Raw genomic sequence first — 21131 nt, forward strand, 5'->3', positions numbered from 1 at the left:
TTTAACATTTTGTGACGTTATGAAAAACAAAAAATATAAGTAGAAATTGAGGTGCTAGAAAAATCATCATGGCTAAAAAAGTTATTAGGTCAATGTTAAGCTGTTGAAAGTTTTTTAAACTTTCCTCTTGCGACAGAATTTCTTATGTCCTAGCTAAATTATCCTGCCTGGAAGACTGTTCTTCAAAGACTTCTGAAATACTGCTGGAATTTCGATGAGGGCTAAAATTAAAATAAAAATGACTATAAAAATAACTATTAAAATAAATATTGTGATAACTCATGCTATGCGTCAGATCAGACTCTAGGGCAGGGATGGGCAAATACTTTTAAGCGCGGGCCAAAATAAAATTTTCAACATGTGTCCCGGGCTAGAGACCTATACCCAGTATGTACGCTGCGGACACGCTAATGTTTTTGGTGGAGGTTTTTCTCTGCCCCAGAAAGTTTTTTGACATAAATACTATAAGTATAATTCTAAAACATTTGGACAAATACATTTGACTGTTAATAATAAATAATAATAATAATAATAATAAATTGTCTCACTTGTGTGTATATGCGAACAATTTGTTCTCAGTAAAATTACGAAATTTTTGATATGGTCCATTATATTAAGCCATAACAGGGATACAGATAAAAAAATGAAATTCAGAAATTCAAGAGAAGCCTTTTTGAAGATGAGGAAATTTCTGAGCAACCAAAGCTTTAATCTGCAAATCTGATATCGGATGGTAAAATGTTATGTCAAGTCAACCATCATAGTCGAAATTCAAAGGTGTAACGTATGTGGTATGGTCATGTAGAAAGAATGGACGACGACAGGCTGCCAAAACAAATTTTAAAATGAACGCCAAGGAAAACATGCAGAGAGGAAAGCCGAAAAAATCCTGGCTGAGTGGCATTCAGAAGACAATGTAGGAAAGGAACCTCCATCCTGGCGAATGCAACGACGGACGAAGCTGGAAACTGGGAACCTTAAGGCGGAGAGCCCTATCAAAAACCGGGATGATAATAAAAATGTTATGTCCACTCTATTCTTCGTTATTGGATTGTTATTGCTAACTTAGTGAGAAAGCTGGAAGCTTTTGAGATGTGGCTTTTTAGGAGAATTTTGAAAATACCATGGACGGATCATATTACGAACGAAATAATGTTGCACAGCATGGGAAGGAACAGAGAAATTTGACCATCATTAAAGGGAGAAAGACAGCAAGGAGAAAGGGCACATACTAATAAATGATAAGTACGTTGTTGTAAGATGGTGCAGCAGCTGATTTTGAAGGGTAAAATCGAAGGAAGAGGGTCCTTGTAGACGACAAATACGCTGACCGAAAAATATTCGAGCCTAGACCGGGTTAAACACACAGACGCTTTTAAGAAAAGCAGAAGATATAGATTCATTATTTATATGAACACTACAAACACTAATACTGTTGATTTCAACAAAATCGCATAAAAGAGATTAAGAGCGTAGGCGCAAAAATACGGATCTTTGGAGGACTGATTTTTAAATGCAATCCTTTTTTGCTAATCCTGAGAAAACTAATAAATATTTTTGAAAAATTTAAATGCAAAAGGAGAGATTACATTATTACCGAGGGCCAAAAGTCTCTTAGAATAAACAAAAAGTTTCTTTTGAATGAGATATCTAAAATTAAAAAGTCACACTAATTTTTTTCTTTTTTTTTTCACCCCTGCGACTTACTAAAATAAGCATTGTAGAAGTTTTCAGGGACTTTCGGCCCTCGGAAGTATAATTTTCTCAGAATTCGAAAAAAATGAACGCATTTAAAAAGCATTGCGCCTATGCTCTTAAAAAAAGCTTGCGGGATTGTTCAGCGGCCGGATAAAGTAAGCAAAAGGGCCGGATCCGGCCCGCGGGCCGCCTTTTGCCCACCCCTGCTCTAGGGGCTCAATTTCGACGGAAATAAAACCGAGATAACTTAAAAAATATATAATCATCAGTAATCTCTGATTGCTGATAATGAACATAATAATAGGATGATGAGGCGGCCTACGTCCATTATTGAACATAGTCCTCGTCTCGAGATATCCATCTATTTCTGTTCTGCTCCCAGGGCGTCATTTGAAATTTTGATTGGGGGGGGGGGCAAGTATTATATACAGGGTGCGCCAAACCTCTGGTTTTCTTTAATTACGGCTAAAATATGGGATATACAAAAAAATGTTTTTAACAAAACCAATGTATATCAAAACTGTCTATAATGTAAAATTATTTCCGATTATACAGGGTGAGTCAGAACGACGGTACACTTCGCGTAAAAAAAAACTGGTACAAGTCTTATAACCGAAAATCGTGTTTTTCTAGTTGTGTAAATTGGTCTTGTCACATACGTCATTCTTATTTCTAGGCAACGTTGCCAGTTCAACTAAAATATTATATCAAACCAGGTAAAAGCAGGGCTGTGCGGCAGACCGCAAGTTTTTAGTAGGTTTACTAAAAATTAAAACAACATCGAGCATTCTCGATTAGTCAGTCACATTTATTTAAAAATGCATCCTAAAAAATTATCTTATTAATTTTGTAATGTTCCATCATCTCAATTAAGTACCCATAAATTAATTCGTGTTCTATTATAATTTATGACAGATATGACATGAATGACAGATAATAACTCTAGACATGACATTAAATTATTATGTTTAATTTAAAATCGAGAAATGTGAAGGGTTTCTCGTAAAGTTGTGGGATACTAGTAAATAAAACACACTGGAAAAATTAAAATTTGAAATTAATACAAAATGAATAACTTTCACAGTGAACAATTGTGAAACTTAAATATTATGTATTAGAATAAAATTCGAAACTGCTGAAATATTAAGCACATAGGCGGAAAATGTCGCCTGTCAAAAATTTCAATGTATTTTATTAAATGTATTCATTGTTTTTTCGAATCATGAGAAATATAATAAGAATTTTTCACAGAAATACGCCAAAGTTAGGCCACACACATTACCATAATGCGTATCGGTTGCGTTCCATCACAGTGAAGTTATTATAAATATTGACAATTGGAACTGTCAAAAATTATATTTTATCATTTCTTGTTTAAAAAAATAATAAAATTGATAAGATAGCCTCAGTTGAGGAGAAAGTAATAATAATAAAGATGTTTTATTCAGTCAATAGTGTGCGAACAATAAGGTAAATAATAACGTGGGCCTAACTTTTACACACATGCCTACTGCGGCAAATGTAGGTATTTTTCAAAATGTTGGAATGTGTTTAAATCCTAGAACAATTTTAGCTTTTGTTTTTAATACAGATTTTAATCCCATACAAATAGCTTCTCATGATATTTGTTGTAAAATGATTAGGGAAGCAGGAATTTAACAGTTTAGAATTTTACATTGAGTTACCTATGGCCCGTTCTACGATTCACCACCATGATTTTTGAACGTTATTTTTTGTATTTAGATTTAGTGCAATTCCATTATCTGTGCTGGCAACAACGCCGTGATTCTTGAGCCATTGTGTCCAGTCTGAACACAGGTTTACATTGGGAAAAAAAAGTGTACCAGTTTTTTTTGACGCGAAGTGTACGAACCAAAGTTATGTTTTTTTAAATGGAACACTCTATATATTAGATCATTTTTAAATACAGTTTTGAAAAATATGAAAAGTTTGTATAAGGTCTTATAGGCCTAAAGTTAATAATTTTCGAAATATTTACATTTTTATTGAGAAAAATGGTAATATTTATGGGACTGTGGATTATGTTTCCAAGGTAATAAAAATTTAAGTGGTAGGTCAAAGTTTTTATAATACAGTGGCCTTTTTGAAATAATTTAATATCTTTTACTTATAGCCATAAAATATACAGTGTGATCACTATTTGCAAATACAAAATTTTCTCATTTTTTTTAAATGGAACACCCTATATATTAGTATTGCATTTTGTAGTAAATATTACAACCTTTCTTTTGGTATAAGGTTGTATGTAGATAGCATGTTTGGTTTTGTAAATATTTAAAAAAGAACTGTAGATTTTACGTTTCGTGGATATTTTATATCGGCGATAATTTTAATTAAATTTTTTTGCAAAAAAAAATTATAATCTGATTTTAGAAACATACACTAAAATATCAAAGATGAAAATAAAAACGTAATTAAAGATTAAAATAAAACGTATGCAAGTGCAACTTAATTGAATTTAATAACTTTAAAATTATGTTACAAACAATATTCTACCGTACTAATAAGTAATTAATGTGGATAAATTAATTATTAAATTAAACAACCAATTTTAAAATCAACCCTAAAAATTTTTCTACCCTAGTAACTTTATTGTGCCCAATTTTTTTAGTTAAATTGTATTTATGAGTAAGATCAGTTAATAACTTTCTAATTTACCTACATCTTGAGAACGTATAAAGTATGCTTTGAAAAAATGAACGTTATAGAAGTATATTATGAAGTAAATAGTATCTATGTAGTCGTGTCACAAAAGCTGGTAATAATTTCTAATGGTTTCGCCCAAAACAAATGTCATATCCACCAATTGTTCGGTTGAAAAATTAAAATTTAAAATATAAAAATTGTTACAAAAATTTCAACTACAAAAGTATTACCAGCTATTGTGACAACATTTAATACTATTTATATTAATAACTAATTTGGCTGATACATTTAACATTCATTTGTTTCAAAGCATACTTTATCATTATTATGTTTTCAAGATGTAAGTAAATTTAAAAGGTAAATTAAAAGTTTAACTGATCTTACTCGTAAATACAATACAACTAACAATTAATTTGGTACAGGAAAGTTGCTGTGGTAGAAAAATTACTATGGTAGAAATCAAATTTGGTTGTTTATTTAATTTAGTAACTAATTTATGCATTCATTAGTATGGTAAAATATTTTTTGTAAAATAATTTTAAGTTATTCAATCAATTGAATTGTACTAGTATACGATTTACTTTAATCTTTAATTACGTTTTTATTTTCATATTTGATATTTTAATGTATGTTTCTAAAACCGGATTATAATTATTTTTTTTGCAAAAAAAATTTTTAATAAAAAATCCGCAAAAACGTAAAATCTATAGTTTTTTTTAAATATCTACAAAACGAAGCATGCTAGGTACACATAACTTTATGCCAAAAGAAAGGTTGTAATATTTACTACAAAAAGCAATACTAATATACAGGGTGTCCTATTTAAAAAAATGAGAAAATTTTGTATTTGCAAATAGTGATCACACTGTATATTTTATGGATATATGTCAAATATGTTAATTTATTTAAAAATAACAGTATACTAAAAAAATTTTGACATGTCATTTAAATTTTTATTCCCTTGAAAGCCTAATTCACAGCTCTTTGAATATAACCATTTTTCTCAAAAAAAGTGTAAATATTTCGAAAATTGTTAACTTTAGGCCTATAATACCTTATATAAATTCTTAATATTTTTAAAAAATATATTTAAAAATGATTTAATCTATAGGGTATTCCATTTAAAAAAACATAACTTTGGTTCGTACCGTCGTTCTGACTCACCCTGTATAATCAAAAATAATTTTAAATTATAGACGGCTTCAACATAGATTAATTTTGTTAAAAACATTTTTTTGTATATCCCATAATTTAGCCGTAATCAAAGAAAACCAGAGGTTTGGCGCACCCTGTATACAATACAGTATACAATACTATAGTAATAAAATTGATGTATTTTTTGTAAATTTAAGCCATTTTCAGGGTCAGAGGGGGCAAATGCCCCCCTGACTCTGTCAAATGACGCCCCTGTCTGCTCCTCTTATCCAACTAGCCGCAATTCTTTTGAGGTCGTCGGTCCATCATGTTGGGGCTCTTCTCAGCTACGCTTGTCGGCCCGTGGTCTCTTCTCAAGCAACTTTTTGTCTGCTGTCTTTTATTCTTGAAACATGTCCAGCTTATCTCCATTGCCGTGTAATATGTTCGATAATGTCTTGCGCTCCAGTTCGTATATGAACTTCCCCGTTTCTTAATTTATTTTTTAAGCTTTTTCTAAGCACTGATTTCTCGGATGAGCTAATGTTTTTGCTTCGTAAGAAGAGTTAAGGTATTTGCTCCTTATCTGAGGGCTGGTAAAACACACTGATTGAAAGCTTTTCGTTTTAAATGGATTGAGACCTTTGTTTTAAGTACGTCTCACGATTAGCTCAACCTAAACTTTCTCCTCTAAGTAGTTCAGATGACTGGTTGTCTCGCGTTAATGTTATTTCGTGTCCCAAATTTAACTTTTATGGGCAATTTATAGTTTTCACTAGCTCGTTGGAGACGAGATTGGTCATCATTTTTTTTTTTCACATATTTTATCCTTAAACTGAGTCTATCGGTTACTTGCTTTAGTTGTTGTAACATAACTCCATGACTACAGCTATTGATAGGTTTTTTTATTATAATAATGATAAACTAATTAATCATTCTTTTCAAATTCTGGACAAACTAATAAATATTTTTGAAAAATTTAAACGCAGAATGTAACATTACATTATTCCCGAAGACCAAAAGTCCCTGAAAAAAGAGAAAATTGAGTGTGATTTTTAATTTCAAATATCTCTTTCAAAAGAGAAACTTTCTGTTTATTCTAAGGCACTTTCGGCCCTCGGTAATAACGTAATCTTTTATTCTGCGTTTAAATTTTTTAAAAATATTTATTAGTTTTTCAGAAATCGAAAAAATTAATTCATTTAAAAAGCATTGGCATGAAATTTTGCGCCAATGCACCAATTATAGTATAAAAGTGTGTAATGCTTGTTTATTAAAATAACGTTGTGAATAATATATTATGTTTTTATGTATATAACTGTGAAAAAAGTGGATTAATAACATAAGGTGAGTAATATATTATACTTCCGTATTGCTTGTGCATGAAAATAACGCTTTTTGCATTAATTAGAATTAACTTAGTGACATAAATCCACAACCAACCTAGATCTAGATTTTTATGTTTAACATGATATGCTGAAAAATTTGTAAGATACATGCTAATGCATAAGTATGTGTTTAAACTTTCTAATTATTTTGCAAAAAAAACGACAGAAAAAATAGAAGTAGAGTTTAGGTAGAGAATTTAGTGGAATTTCTTACTCATATCTCTTATTTTTAATTTCTACTCCTTATCAACTATATAACCAATATAATTTGATGATCTTGGACACATGGCCTTATTATTTTTTATACGTTTTAGAGATTTTCCAATTTCGCCTTTGGTAATTGTAGGTCGATTTCTACCTTTTGGCTTTATTATCTCCATTCTTTCGTAGTCTATAAATAACTCATTTATGTATTTTTCGCATCCATTTATTTTCTCTGCACTTTCAATTATTATTTTGTTGTTTTTGTCCATAATGTTTCCAATGCCTCTTTTTTGTATATGCCATCTATTTCTTTAATTTGCCTATATATGTTAAATCTGTCTACTGTTGTAATTTGTTGTGTTTCTACTCTTTCTATTTCTACAAATTTTTCTGATAGCCACAATCCCTTTGCTTCTTTAATTTTTTGTTTGGTTGTTTTATTTATGTTGTTGTATTGTTATTCATTTCTATTCTTGTATTTCCTCCTTTCCAATATCAATGACTTATTTTTTGTGTTATCAATTGTTTGATTTTAGGGGAAGCATCGGTCTTCAGTTGTTGTTCTATGATGTTCCTCATAATTTTCTCTAGCTCTCTTCATTTTTATGTAGTGTTAAGTTGTCCTTGTCTTTCTACTTTCTGGACTTCTTTATGTATTTGTTCTTCGATATGTTGGTTGAGATCAACTATTTTCAATGGGAAATAAGCCACAATTTTACCAAATAAATAATTTTATTAAGGTTTCGACGCCCAAGTTGGGTGTCGTTGTCAAAATACAAAATAATACTAGATTAAACAAAAATGTTGTTGCTTAGCAAAAAATTAATCTAATAATTTATTTAATGTGACTCATTTATATCGGCAATTCAGACATGTATTATACATTTTAAGAAGACTTTAAAAAGATATTGCCAATATTGATGAGTTGCGTTCCTGGGACGACTTTACTAAAAGATAGTTCATTCGATTACATGAAATCAACCTCAACTCAAGAATATCCGCCACAAAAAATCATAGCATGTGATCTGTCTTTAAAAAGACAACGGAATGCAACGGTGGCAGTAAAATTCTCGCGCTAGAGATTCCATAGTAAATCACGGGTTAAAATCAGGAAAAAACCTCGTGATACTATCCCGACATCGTAAGTATTTGTGATATGGGATCCTATAACATCCACAAGAAATAATACGAGGAAAATATCAATACCATATATAAAAGGACTATCCGAGAAACTTAAAACAATAGGAAATAAATTCAACATTTCAACAACATTCAAAACAACAAACACATTGAGATCTATTCTATCTAAAACTAAACCTAACAATGAACAAGAAAGAACAAAGAATTGTATTTATAAAATACCTTGTGAATGCGAATAATTTTATTTAGGTGAAACATCAAGACCATTAAACGTTAGAATAAATGAACATCAGTCTTATATTAGAAATAGAGAATTTGATAGATCTCAAATATGTTAACACGCATGGGATAATGAACATAGAGTTCAGTGGAGAGATTCAAGTATAGTCCTAAAAGAAACAGATAGTAAAAAGAGAAAAATCAAAGAAGCGGCTCTAATTATGCTAAATGAAAACAATTGTGTCGCAAATTCCTCGGTAGAATGCAGTAGGACATGGTTACCCATACTAAAAGAGGAAGTCAATAGAAAGAAAATACCACGATTAGTAAGTCAGTAACATATCGAGTTAGTACATATTTTATATTTTAGTATTATTTATATAATATCTATGTATTATTAATATTATTTATAATTTAAAATAGCATATATTATTTTAAAGTCAGAATTTGGTATTAGTTTTGAGAGTAAATTAAATGTAAGCCCAAATACTTACGATGTCGGGGTAGTATCACGAGGTTTTTTCCTGGTTTTCCCTCGTGATTTACTATGGAATCTCTAGCGCGAGAATTTTACTGCCACCGTTGCATTCCGTTGTCTTTTTAAAGACAGATCATATGCTATGATTTTTTGTGGCGGATATTCTTGAGTTGAGGTTGATTTCATGTAATCGAATGAATTATTTTTTAGTAAAGTCGTCCCAGGAACGCAACTCATCAATATTGGCAATATCATTTTAAAGTCTTCTACTTTAAAATCTATAATACATGTCTGAATTGCCGATATAAATGAGTCAGATTAAATAAATTATTAGAATAATTTTTTGCTAGGCAACAACATTTTTGTTTAATCTAGTATTATTTCGTATTTTGACCACAACACCCGACTTGGGCGTTTGAATAATATACATCCATCTAAAGACTTTTCTCAATCGGATTTTATTATTATCTAAACCTCACTGTAAATTCCATTTTTTTGCTAAACACGTTTTTTATTTGTGAATATGGGAATATCGATTGGTTTTCGAATATTTAACTGTCTGCTCCGTGACACGGGTTTTAGTTCGATTGCTTTTATATTCAATTTAAGATAATTCAGTGTTTTACCTGTGCTCATACCCACATTTGAAAAGTTGACATCTAAAGCAAAGAACGCGTTATCTACTAAAAATATCTGTAAGTACGTTTTATTATTTAGTCAGTATTGATATATTTATTCTAGAATGTTCTCCATGTTATTTAATAGAAATAAATCACTTTTATTTGTGATGTTAAAAATTAACATAAACTTACGTGCATAGAAATCGGCCCACTTAAAAATTTGGCCATTTTTGATGTCTCGTATTTTCTAAACCTGTTAGCCGATTTAAGTGATTTTTTTAATGTGTTATAGCCTGATTATTTAGCAATACCAATGTAATAATATTGTTGCTAAACAGGTAAATTTTCATTGTATACCGGGTGTACGAATCAAACTGTGTTTTTTTACAAAGTTCGCCTCACGCTGTGGAATATTCTAGCACTTATAAGATACTGAAAATAAAACCCCACTATAGCCTCAAGATTTTTTAACATTCTGTTTTTTAATTCATTCGTTTATGTTGGATAATAAAAAAGTTAGGTACTTTAACAACTAGACATGTTCTTCATCAATACACCGTGTTTCTAAATAAGTGCGACACATTTTAAGGGGTAATTCTGCATGCAAAATAATGACAGTTTGTTTTATAAACGTATGTTTTCAAATGTTTCATCTCCGAGATACGGGATGTTGAATTTTTTCTTACAAACTGACGATTTATTTATTTTTCTAAAACCAGTTAAGATATGCAAATAAAATTTGGTAGATTTTAAGACATAGTTATTGCGCATTTTTTGACATAAAACTAAGAATTTTATGTTCACCATTGGCGTGCAAACGAATATAAACATTTTAGATACATTATAAGCGATTTAAATCCCGTATGCGCCAATGGTAAATATAAAGTTCTTAATTTTATTTAAAAAATCCGCAGTAACTTTCTCTTAGAACCTACCAAATTTCATTTGCCTATCTCAATTGGTTTTAAAGCAATAAATAAATCGTCAGTTTGTAAAAAAAAATTTAACATCTCGTATCTCGGAAACGTTTGCAAAACATACGTTTATAAAGCAAAAACACAATTTGATTCGTACATCCGGTATAAAATGAAAATTTACCTTTTAGCAACAATATTGTTGCATCGGTATTGTTAAAGAATCAGGCTATAACATATTAAAAAAGTCACTTAAATCGGCCATCAGGTTTAGGAATTACGAGACATCAAAAATAACCAAACTTTTAAGTGGGCCGATTTCTATGCACGTAAGTTTAGTTTCTCTTGAAACTGTTCAACTACTTTTTTGAATATTAACACCTTGTATATAAAAAACTACTAATTTTAGAGCAATAGTGATAGTCCTGTCACCAGGGGGGGTACAAAGGCCTCCTGTATTCAGATGGACTTACCCAAGTTTTTTTTATGTATTTTGACTTGTAGAACACGAATTTTTTGGGTAACAGTTGATCCGGATGTCGATAAGATTGTTATAAACCAAGAAGTTGAGGAATCACATAACAGCGATTTCTCGCAAAACAAAACATTTTTTTGTATTTTTTGGGCCATTCTAACCAAAAAATGTTCCTACAATTTTCTTCGTAGGATACATAGTTTTCGAGATAAACGGGGTTGAACTTTCAAAAAATCGAAAAATTGCAATTTTTGAACCCGAATAACTTTTTGTTGTTCTGAAGCTATTTCCTTGTGGCATTTTTATAATTACTTTATTAACTATTTATTATAAATTAACTATTTTTAACTTTTGATTAAAAAATAAAATAGCAATTCTGCTTACCGCATTTGAAAGTTCAAGTCAAATTATATCGGTTTTAATTATTTGTATTGCTAAAAATTTATTATTTTATTGTTAAAACAAAGCTATAAACACCTAGTGCTTGAGTGATGTTTTCAATGATTTCTCATTTAAAATCAAACGAGTAGGTAGAGGAGATAAGAGTGCAAGCGGGGCTATTTCTACGTAGCATGCGTTAAAACGCATGTATTAGGCACGGGAAACATTATGTGTTTATAGCTTTTTTTAACAATCAAAAAATAAATTTGTAGCAATGCAAATATTCAAAACAGATATAATTTGACTCAAACTTTTAAAGCTGGTAAGCAGAATTGCTATTTTATTTTTTATTCAAAGGTTATTCGGGTTCAAAAATTGCAATTTTTCGATTTTTTGAAAGTTCAGACGCGTTTATCTCGAAAACTATGCATCCTACGAAAAAACTTGTAGGAACATTTTTTGGTTAGAATGACCCAAAAAATACAAAAAAATGTTTTGTTTTGCGAGAAATCGCTGTCATGTAATTCCTCAACTTCTTTGTTTATAACAATCTTATCGACATCCGGATCAACTGTTACCCAAAAAATTCGTATTCTACGGGCCAAAATACATAAAAAAAACTTGGGTAAGTACATCTGAATTAAGAAGGCCGTTGTACCCCCCCCCCCCCCCTGGCGACAGGACTATGATACATATCATCGTTTTTAGAATTCCACTGTCTACTTAAGTTTGACAGAAAAAATATAGGTTCCTATTAAAAAAAAGAGAAATATATGGCGTCATCAAGACGTCATGGTTAAGTCATAAAAAAATATTTCGTCCAGGAGTAATAGTTTAAAAGTTATTCTAATTCTTTATATTAGTTTAAAATAACAGTAACTTTGCAAAACAATCTTTGGTTATAAAAATTATTTTTTCTACGGCTGTGTTAAAAGAGAAAGTTGCACTTTCCCGCACGGCGTGCGTGAAAGTAAATTTTCCCGCACGGCCCGTAACGGCTATGTAATGACTTCTTCCTCTGTTGGAATATTATCTTTCTCTCTTTCGTCGTCCATGTCTTCGAGCTGTATTTCTGCTTCTTGCAACCTCATCTAACTTCTTATTCGACCCACCTTTGTAGTATCTCGTCCTGATCACTAATTATTTCTCCTGTTCTGTTTCTAACTGTTGATAGTCTAGGTTTGAATTCCTTTCTGGTCTAGTTAATCTTCTTGTAGAATTTTCGTAAAAGTTTTTCCATTACTTAACGGGAAAAAGTTTATATTCAATATTTAAGTACAGACATTTCTAATATCAATCGAAAATTGGAAAAAATGCATTTTTCATGCTTCTCTCTCCTCATTTCTTGAGCCCTTCTCAGGGACTGGTGACACTTTAAATATTGTTAGCTTGCTGTCTTCATTGGTTACGATTCTTTGCCAGATGGACGGCTTCATGTTGGAATTTTCCCACCAGGGTCTTCATTTGGTCTGACCATCATGTTGGAGATCTTCCTCTTGGTCTTCGGCTTTCTACCACCAATAGTTCCATGATCCTCATTCTTATGACTATGTGGCCGAATTAATTTAGGTATGATCGTTTTAGACTTTTAATAGCCTGTCTTTTATATGAATCTCTTCCAGAATTGACAGGTTGGTTATGTCTCCTGTCCTGTCCAATACACCCGTAGAATTCTTCTGTAGATCCACATTTCGAAGGTTTTGATCTTACTTCTATGTTTTGTCAATTTTTACGTCCATGTTTTAGCTTCATACAGTGCGCCGGAAAAAGTGATACCCCCCTTATTAACTTATTTATTTTTAGCACATAAGCAAAACGCTTGGGCAGGTCGATTCTTAAAATAATCATACTATATTATAGCATCAATGTTTCGAACTTTACGCGACCCCTCTTCAGGTGACAGGCATAACTTTGATTTTTTTTAATGGAAAAGTACATCATGTGATTCTTCATTTCAAAGCTTTTGAAATACTGATTATAAAAATGTATAACACTTTAATCCTATTTGAGAGCGTAGGCGCAAAATTTCGGTCGAATTATTTTTAAATTCATTCATTTTTTTCGAATCCTGTGTAAACTTATAAGTATTTTTGAAAAATTTAAACCCAGAATGAAATATTACAGTATTATCGAGAGTTAAGAGTCCCTAAGAACTTCTATAATGTTTATTTTAATAAGTTAAACGGGTGAGAAAAAGAGAAAATTTAGTCTAATTTTTAATTTCAAATATATTAGTCCAAGTAATGAAGCTTAAAATAGGACAAAACCTCGCAATTTTTACAGAATGGATCGATTTGCTTGAAAATTTGAGAATAAGTAGTGGATAGTGCAAGGATCAAAATCTATATCATGTGAACAGGCGCTTTTACCATGGGGGTGGTTGCCACGCCATCTCGGGAGTGGAAATTTTTATTATATTTTGACTGAAAGAGTTGCTAAAAACATTCATTATAAGCAAAAAACGTTCTATACATTTTTTTGATAAAATTAATAGTTTTCGATTTATTCGCTATCGAAAGTGTTAGTTTTATATCGAAAAAATCAATGTTAATTTTTAATCAGTTTTCTGCTAATAACTCAAAAAGTTTTCGTTTTATCAAAACAACTTTACTTAAAAAAAATGTACCTTTTCAAAAATTAAACAAAACCAAAGACCAAATAAACAAAAGACCAATAGTAATCGAGCTATACTTTGTTATATGTTAGCTCTTCTTCGTCAAATGCTAAATATTGTAGTTTCAAAGTCAAAAGACGGGAAAACTATGCATTTTTCGAGGATAACTTGTTGAAACTAATTTAAATTATTTAAAAATATGTATCTCTAGAAATAAAAAAAAAATCTCTAGCTAAAAAATTAAGTGACTTATAATGAAAAGAATGTCAGTCCCTATTTTTCTCAACCTAAAAGTTATCGTAAAAAACCCTAATCACCACCCTAATTAAAATTTGTCATTGACCCGATTTGGTTTTCTTGATTTGTATATTGTTGATAGGTTCTAGAGGTTTGATCGGCTTAGAATGATTACTTAAAAAAAATGGAATTAAAAGCGAATAACGAGTTTTTGTAGTTTGGTAAAAAATGCCATTTTCTTCAGAATATAAAGATTAGCATCAGAGATACGAAAAAATATTTAAATATGAAATTGTAGCTTATTTAATTCCTAAGAAATTGGTTTGCAAAAATTTCTTTTTACAGTACAAATTGAGTGAGCTATTGGCAATTAAAACTTGTAATATCATGCAAAAACCACCTTTACCAAACCATTGAATGCCACCTCTTTTTGTGACTGAGAATTTTAAAAGGATTTAATATTGATAGCCTTATAGATCTTGTAAAAACCTACAAAATTTTTTTGTAAACGAACTTTCTAAGATAAAAAGTAAAAAAGTTACGGTTAAGAAATTAATATATTTTTTTGAAAAAAAAAAAGGAAAAATCCAATTGGAAGCATAATAATGTAAGTTATCGGTATTTTAGTCATTGGCCTTATTTATTCTTCTTTATTTATGTATTATTAATAGATTCTAGAAGTTTTACTGGCTTAGAATGATTAGTTTTTAAAAAACTGAAGTTTAAAGCGAATAACGAATGTTTGCAATTTTTTTGCTTAGAATGAATGTTTTTATTATATTAACTTTTGCGGTCAACATGTAATTAAAAATTTCCACTCCCGAGATGGGGTGACAACCACCCCCATGGTAAAAGCGCCTGTCGGCATCATATAGATTTTGATCCATGGACTATCCACTACTTATTTTCAAATTTTCAAGCAAATTGATCCATTCTGTAAAAATTGCGAGGTGAAAAGCTTTGGTTCCTGGACTATATCATTCAACACAAACTTTTTGTTTGTAGGCCTGGATCCCGCGTACCAAAAAAAGTTGATTAATAGCAAGCTGAAAATTGGTTAATAGCTTAACGGTGTCTAGTCGGACAAACTTTGATATACGGGAACACTGGAACAGGGAAAGATTTAATTGTTGAACAGTTTAAAAATTTGGAACGTCAGATTACGAAAACGTCCCATGTATTTTGTCGGACAGAACATCCAATTGATTTGTTACCCTTTCATTAAACTCTCATGCAAAAATCAGACTGCTATTACTAACCAACACGATTCCTGTCATTTGACATGTTCTTCGTGTTCCACTCATTAAAATGCCCAGTTGGTGATAAGCACCAGTCTGATTTTTGCATGAGAGTTTAATGAAATGGTAACAAATCAATTGGAAGGTCTGTCCTAAAAATACATGGAACGTTTTGGTAGTCTGACGTTCCAAATTTTTAACCTGTCCCATAATTAAAACTTCCCCTGTTCCAATGTTCCCATACATCAAATTTTGTCCGACTAGACACCGTTAAGCTATTAACAAATTTTCAGCTTGATGTTAATCAACTTTTTTGGTACGCGGGACCCAGGTCTATTAGTCTAAGGGACTTTCAGCCCTTCATAATAATCTAATCTTTCACTCTGCTTTTAAATTTTTCAAAAATACTTATTAGTTTTCTCACAATTCGAAAAAAATGGATGCGTTTAAAAAGAATTCGACCGAAATTTTGCGCCTACGCTCTCAAATAGGAGTAAAGTATTATACATTTTTGTAATCAGCATTTCAAAATCTTTTAAATGAGGTGTACACGTGATGTATTTTCCCATTTAAAAAAGTCGAAGTTATGCCTTTCACCTGAAGAGGGATCGTGTAAAGTTCGAAAAATTGATGCTATAATATACTATGATTATTTTAAAAATCGACCTGTCCGAGCTTTTCGCTTATGTGCTAAAAATAAAGATGTTAATAAGGGGGGTAACACTTATTCCAGCGCACTGTATATAGCAATATGAACAGTAAGGGCATTGACCAACCTGAGCTTAGTATTCATTTTTATTGTTCGATCTTTTCATATTTTAATTAATTAAGCTGTTGCGGTTGAATCCATTGTTACTATTGCTAGTCCGCTTGATTCCTGAGGATCAATCGCCATTGTTAGTTTTCACTGTTATCAGGGAGCCCCAGGATACAAATCTGTCTACTACTTCGAAATTCCCCACTTCGCGTATATGCGATAGATTATTATTTGCCCCGTCTACAATTGGACATTATTTGCTGGTATAAATTTTTTACACCAAGTTGTTAAGATTAAAAAAAAACAACGCCGAAATATCCGCAGAAAACCTATGTTTTCTTACTATAGGTATACCTACACACACACAAACTTATATGAAATCATCTGATATTTCTTACTATTTCGCGTGAATTTAAAAAAACAAACACACGAAGTCAAGCAATATTTATTTTAAAGCAATTTAATAACAAGTACATAACAATTAAATAAAACAATAAAGTATTTAACAAACAAATTGAAAGTAGTTGTTTTAAAGTCAATAGCATACAAAAATTCAATGTAAAACGAATAATATATAAATTGTTTTTATTTTTTTATTTTATTTTGCGGTAGTCAGTGTTATCACCTCTAGTCCTTATGCAAGCTTCAGTTTGCTTGGGCACGCTCCTAATCAACTTATCAATATTTTGTTGTGGTAGGTTGCTCCATCCTTTAAGAGCAGCTTGTACTAGCCGTGCGGTGTTTTGTGGATTATCCCGGCGAGCTCTAATTTTTCTTTTAAGCATATCCCACAAATACTCCATAGGGTTCAGCTCGGGTGAGCAAGCCGGCCACTCCAAACAAGGGATACCTTCTGCTTCAATAATGTCTGTCGTCATTCTAATGGTATGTAGAGGTCCATTATCATGCAATTTACTTTCTCCACAAGACCAATAATCTTTCCTCGTTGTAAGTTCTATAACCCCACATCAGGCATATTTTCGATTTTGCCAAGCAAATAACCTATACCGTACCGAGCTGTATGGTCGAAGCGAAGATCGGTGGGATATGCGAATTTTATCAATGAAATTCGATATTTTTAAGATATTCCAGAAGCCGCTACAGATAAACTGTTTTAACAACCTATTAATCATTTAGAATTACTCGACGGATATTAGTAGTTAAAATAATTAAGACGATAACCGAACAATAATGATTTAATGAGTGAAATTGAAGTTTTTTTTACTTTAATGACAAAAAGAGCAAGCCCATTAGCAGAACCCAATTAAAAATTTTTTTGCACATCATATTTGAAACATTATTTGGTTGAAAAATCTCATTTTTGTTGGCAAAAAAAATATATTAATTTGTGTGGACTAAATTACAGTTGTGTTTATCTTAAAAAGGATATGTTACTATCAACATTCACACAGTGTTGCCAAACTGAATTTTGTTATTTTTGGTGTAAATACTATCCGATTGTCTTATATATTCGTTTATTTTCAATAAAAAGCTTTATTCTTCGCAACAATAACAAGTTTTTTCAAAAGAAATAAATATTACTTTGAAATACATGGTGATTCCATATAAGTTTGGGTGTGTGTATATTGTATATTAACGAAAAACTTATCAAATACCTAGTTATTGGGAAGTCCCGATTTCCCTGTGCTAATTTTTATGTTACTAAATAAATAAGTATAACTAAATAAGTTAATAAATAAATACATAACAAGTAGAGTAGCTAGGTACTCTGTAATACGTCAAGCATATTTGTTACGGCATTTTCCCAGTAACGTATCTCAGCATTTTTCCACTAATTCTGATCGCTTCGTGTTTTGTTTTGCCGTAACCAGTTATATGTATATTGTTTATTTAAATATATTGGATTTTCCATTCATCAAAATTATATATCGCTAATTCATATCTATTACACAATTTAAAACCAGAGTTGATTTTAATAAGAATACATAACCTTGAATTCAAACTCAAAATAATTAACCTAATACTGTAACCATAATATTGTAAAATTTATTTATTTAGTCGTATTTTCTCATATACAATAGATGTATAAATATATATATATATATATATATATATATATATATATATATATATATATATATACAGGGTTTAACAAAAGGCAGGTCATAAATTAAATCACATATTCTGGGACCAAAAACAATTCGATTGAACTTAACTTTAGTTATTTAAATTAGGGGAGAATCTTTTTTTTTTGTTTTTACTCAATCTCTTTAAAATGTAAATAGTACAAATAAACTTTATATCCTGCTAATGTTGGTATATTTAGATGACTAGAACTAAATCAACACATTTTACTTTATGGAATTAAACGTATTTCTCTTTCATTTTCAGAAAACAGATCACGATGAAGCGGGCAATCATTTTAGCATTTGCTATAACCACAGCACTAGCAGCAATATCAGACGCACAAAGTCCAATTGAACAATTAGCATTTGCAAACCAAAAATTAACGTCAAATGTGTACAAAGAAATTCTTAAAACTAAGAATGGAAGTATTATTTTCAGTCCTTTTTCTGCTGAAACCGTATTAGCGCTGACCTCTGAAGGAGCAAAAGGTGACACTAGAAGTGAACTTTTATCTGTACTACACCTTCCAGAATCACACGAAACTATCCAACAAGGATTTAGGGAACTTTTACCACAACTTAAAATCAACAATAGGGTCGCAGTATTAGCTTCAGCTAATAAAATATATGTAGCCAAAGGTGTCAAGCTAGAAGATGATTTTAAAAAGACCGCTGAAAGCATTTACGCATCAGGGCTTGACCAAGTAGACTTTTTAGACAGTGCAAAAGCCGCTAACATAATTAACCAGTGGGTGGAAAGCCAAACAAACAAAAAAATTAAAAATATAATTAAACCTGAGCATATTACCGGCGACACCAAAATGGCTTTAATTAATGCTTTATATCTAAGCGCTGAATGGTCTGCTGTTTTTCCATATTATAACACTGTAATAGATAAGTTCTACAAAACAGCATCCGAACAAATAGATCAACAAACAATGGCAATAACTGAAGTATTTAAACATTCTGAAAATAAAGAACTCGATACACAATTTTTGGAAATTCCGTTCCAAAGTAATGGCCTTACGTTTAGTGTTGCTTTACCTAATAAAAAGGATGGTATATCTGCTTTAGAAAATAACATTGAAAAAGTATTTGAACCTCAACCATATACTGAAGTGTCTGTATATTTAAGGCTACCAAAGTTTACCGTTGAAACCGAGTTGAATTTGAAAACCATTCTTCAATCTTTAGGTGTACGAAAAATATTTAAATTTGACGCTGATCTTAGTGGATTGGCAAAGAACGCCAAAGAGTTATATGTTTCGGAGGTAATTCAAAAAGCTTTCATCAAAGTTGCTGAAAGTGGCGTCGAAGCAGCTGCTGTCACTGCTCTTTTACAGGATAAGATTTTTGGAGGTTACTTTCCTCGAGATTCAATTAAGTTTTTCGCCGACCATCCTTTCATATACTTTATTAAATATAATAGCGTTATATTATTTGCTGGAAAATACAGTCCTTAGGATTATCGTCATGACACTACAATTTTATGGATAGTTCCTATAATTATCTTTATGTGTTATTTATATACTCTTTTTTTATATCTCTACAATTATGTGTTATTTATTATATAAAATATGTATGTATTATTCTGATAAATATAATAAACTCATTTAATATACTCAAACTTTATGTTTTATTTATGTTTATCTACTTTACTTTTCACAAAATTGTATTTCACAAACGAGAAACAACAAGAAAAATCTGAAAAAAATCCAACCCAGTATGGAAGAATAAACTGGAAGCAGAAATGAAAAAAAAGGAATACGTAGTACAAATGGCTTGGCACAAAAGAAGAAAACAATAAAAATAAATATCGTCAAGAGCAAACAAAATACGAAAATATGATTACCGCTAAAAAAAATAAAAACTACAAGTGGGAACGAAGATTCAAAGAGATGGAATCTCTAGGTGGAAGTAGATGATCCTCAGAAACATAAAGATTTATCAGAAACCTGAGGTAAAACTTGCTTGTATCAATGATTATCCAAAGAGCTGAATATACATACCAGTAGGATGTATAAATGAATAGAACATGTAAACCAGTAGAAATAATCTAGGAATATGTATAATGTGCAGCGCTCAGTAGTAAGTATAAGAAAAGAACAAATAGAAAACCAAATTAAATCCATAAAAAATAAAGAGCCAGTTGACCAGAGGAAAGTCTTGCAGAAATAATAAAAATGGGACCCCCAATCTCACAAAAATATACCTTCAATAGGTAACTAAATGGAGAAGATATTCCAATAAAATGAAAAGGACTCTGGATAACGCCTATAACCATCAAAAAGTCAACAAAGAAAACTGCAGGTACTATCAATGTATAACCATAACCAGTACCTTTATTTAAGTATATTGTACTGGAAAATTTTAAAATTTTTAGTTGAAAAACTACAGATTTTCTTGTCGGACGCTCTTTTATAGACCACATCTGTAACATGTCTCAATGAGAACAAAATTATTAAAGACAGACAAAATTATCTGATTTTCGTAGATTTAATAAAGGCACATCCCACTGTATCAGTGTGCATGCTGTTACAAATTCTAGAAGATACCCCAACCAATATTACCGCTATACAACCATTTTACCATAATCTACATTCAAAGATAAAAGTTAACAAAAAGTTCTGACGAATCTTCTTCTTTAAGTGCCGTTTCCCAATCAGAGATTGGATATCATCATCACTATCTTTACTCTATCTACCGCTGCTCTGAAGAGTTCTATAAAACTGCATTCAAACCAGTCCCTTAAATTCTTCAACCATGACACTCTCCTTCTTCCTATACTCCTTCCGCCTCTTATCCTTTCTGTATTATCATTCTTAGCATTTCATATCACTGTCCCCTCATTGCATGTCCCAAATATGGTGACTTTCTTAT

General features: G+C 31.0%; 2 protein-coding genes across 4 annotated transcripts in view; both read left to right on the top strand.

Annotated features, from left to right (window-relative positions):
* The window catches only part of LOC126886682 (antichymotrypsin-2-like), a 34693-nt gene extending 14826 nt beyond the window's left edge, over positions 1-19867 (top strand). The window contains exons 1-2 of one of the 3 annotated variants that reach the window (XM_050653680.1): positions 6686-6846; positions 18517-19867. In XM_050653680.1, coding sequence (XP_050509637.1) covers positions 18530-19714 — 1185 coding nt within the window. In that variant the 5' untranslated portion in view covers positions 6686-6846; positions 18517-18529 and the 3' untranslated portion in view covers positions 19715-19867. Of the gene's footprint in view, positions 1-6685; positions 6847-9449; positions 9624-18516 lie in introns of those variants that run through there. The other 2 variants (XM_050653678.1, XM_050653679.1) reach the window with 2 other exon arrangements.
* The window catches only part of LOC126886279 (inter-alpha-trypsin inhibitor heavy chain H4-like), a 111822-nt gene that overhangs the window by 10323 nt on the left and 80368 nt on the right, over positions 1-21131 (top strand). The window lies entirely within an intron of this gene.

Source organism: Diabrotica virgifera, chromosome 6 (assembly GCF_917563875.1).
Source record: "Diabrotica virgifera virgifera chromosome 6, PGI_DIABVI_V3a".
NCBI classification, from domain to species: Eukaryota; Metazoa; Arthropoda; class Insecta; order Coleoptera; family Chrysomelidae; genus Diabrotica; species Diabrotica virgifera.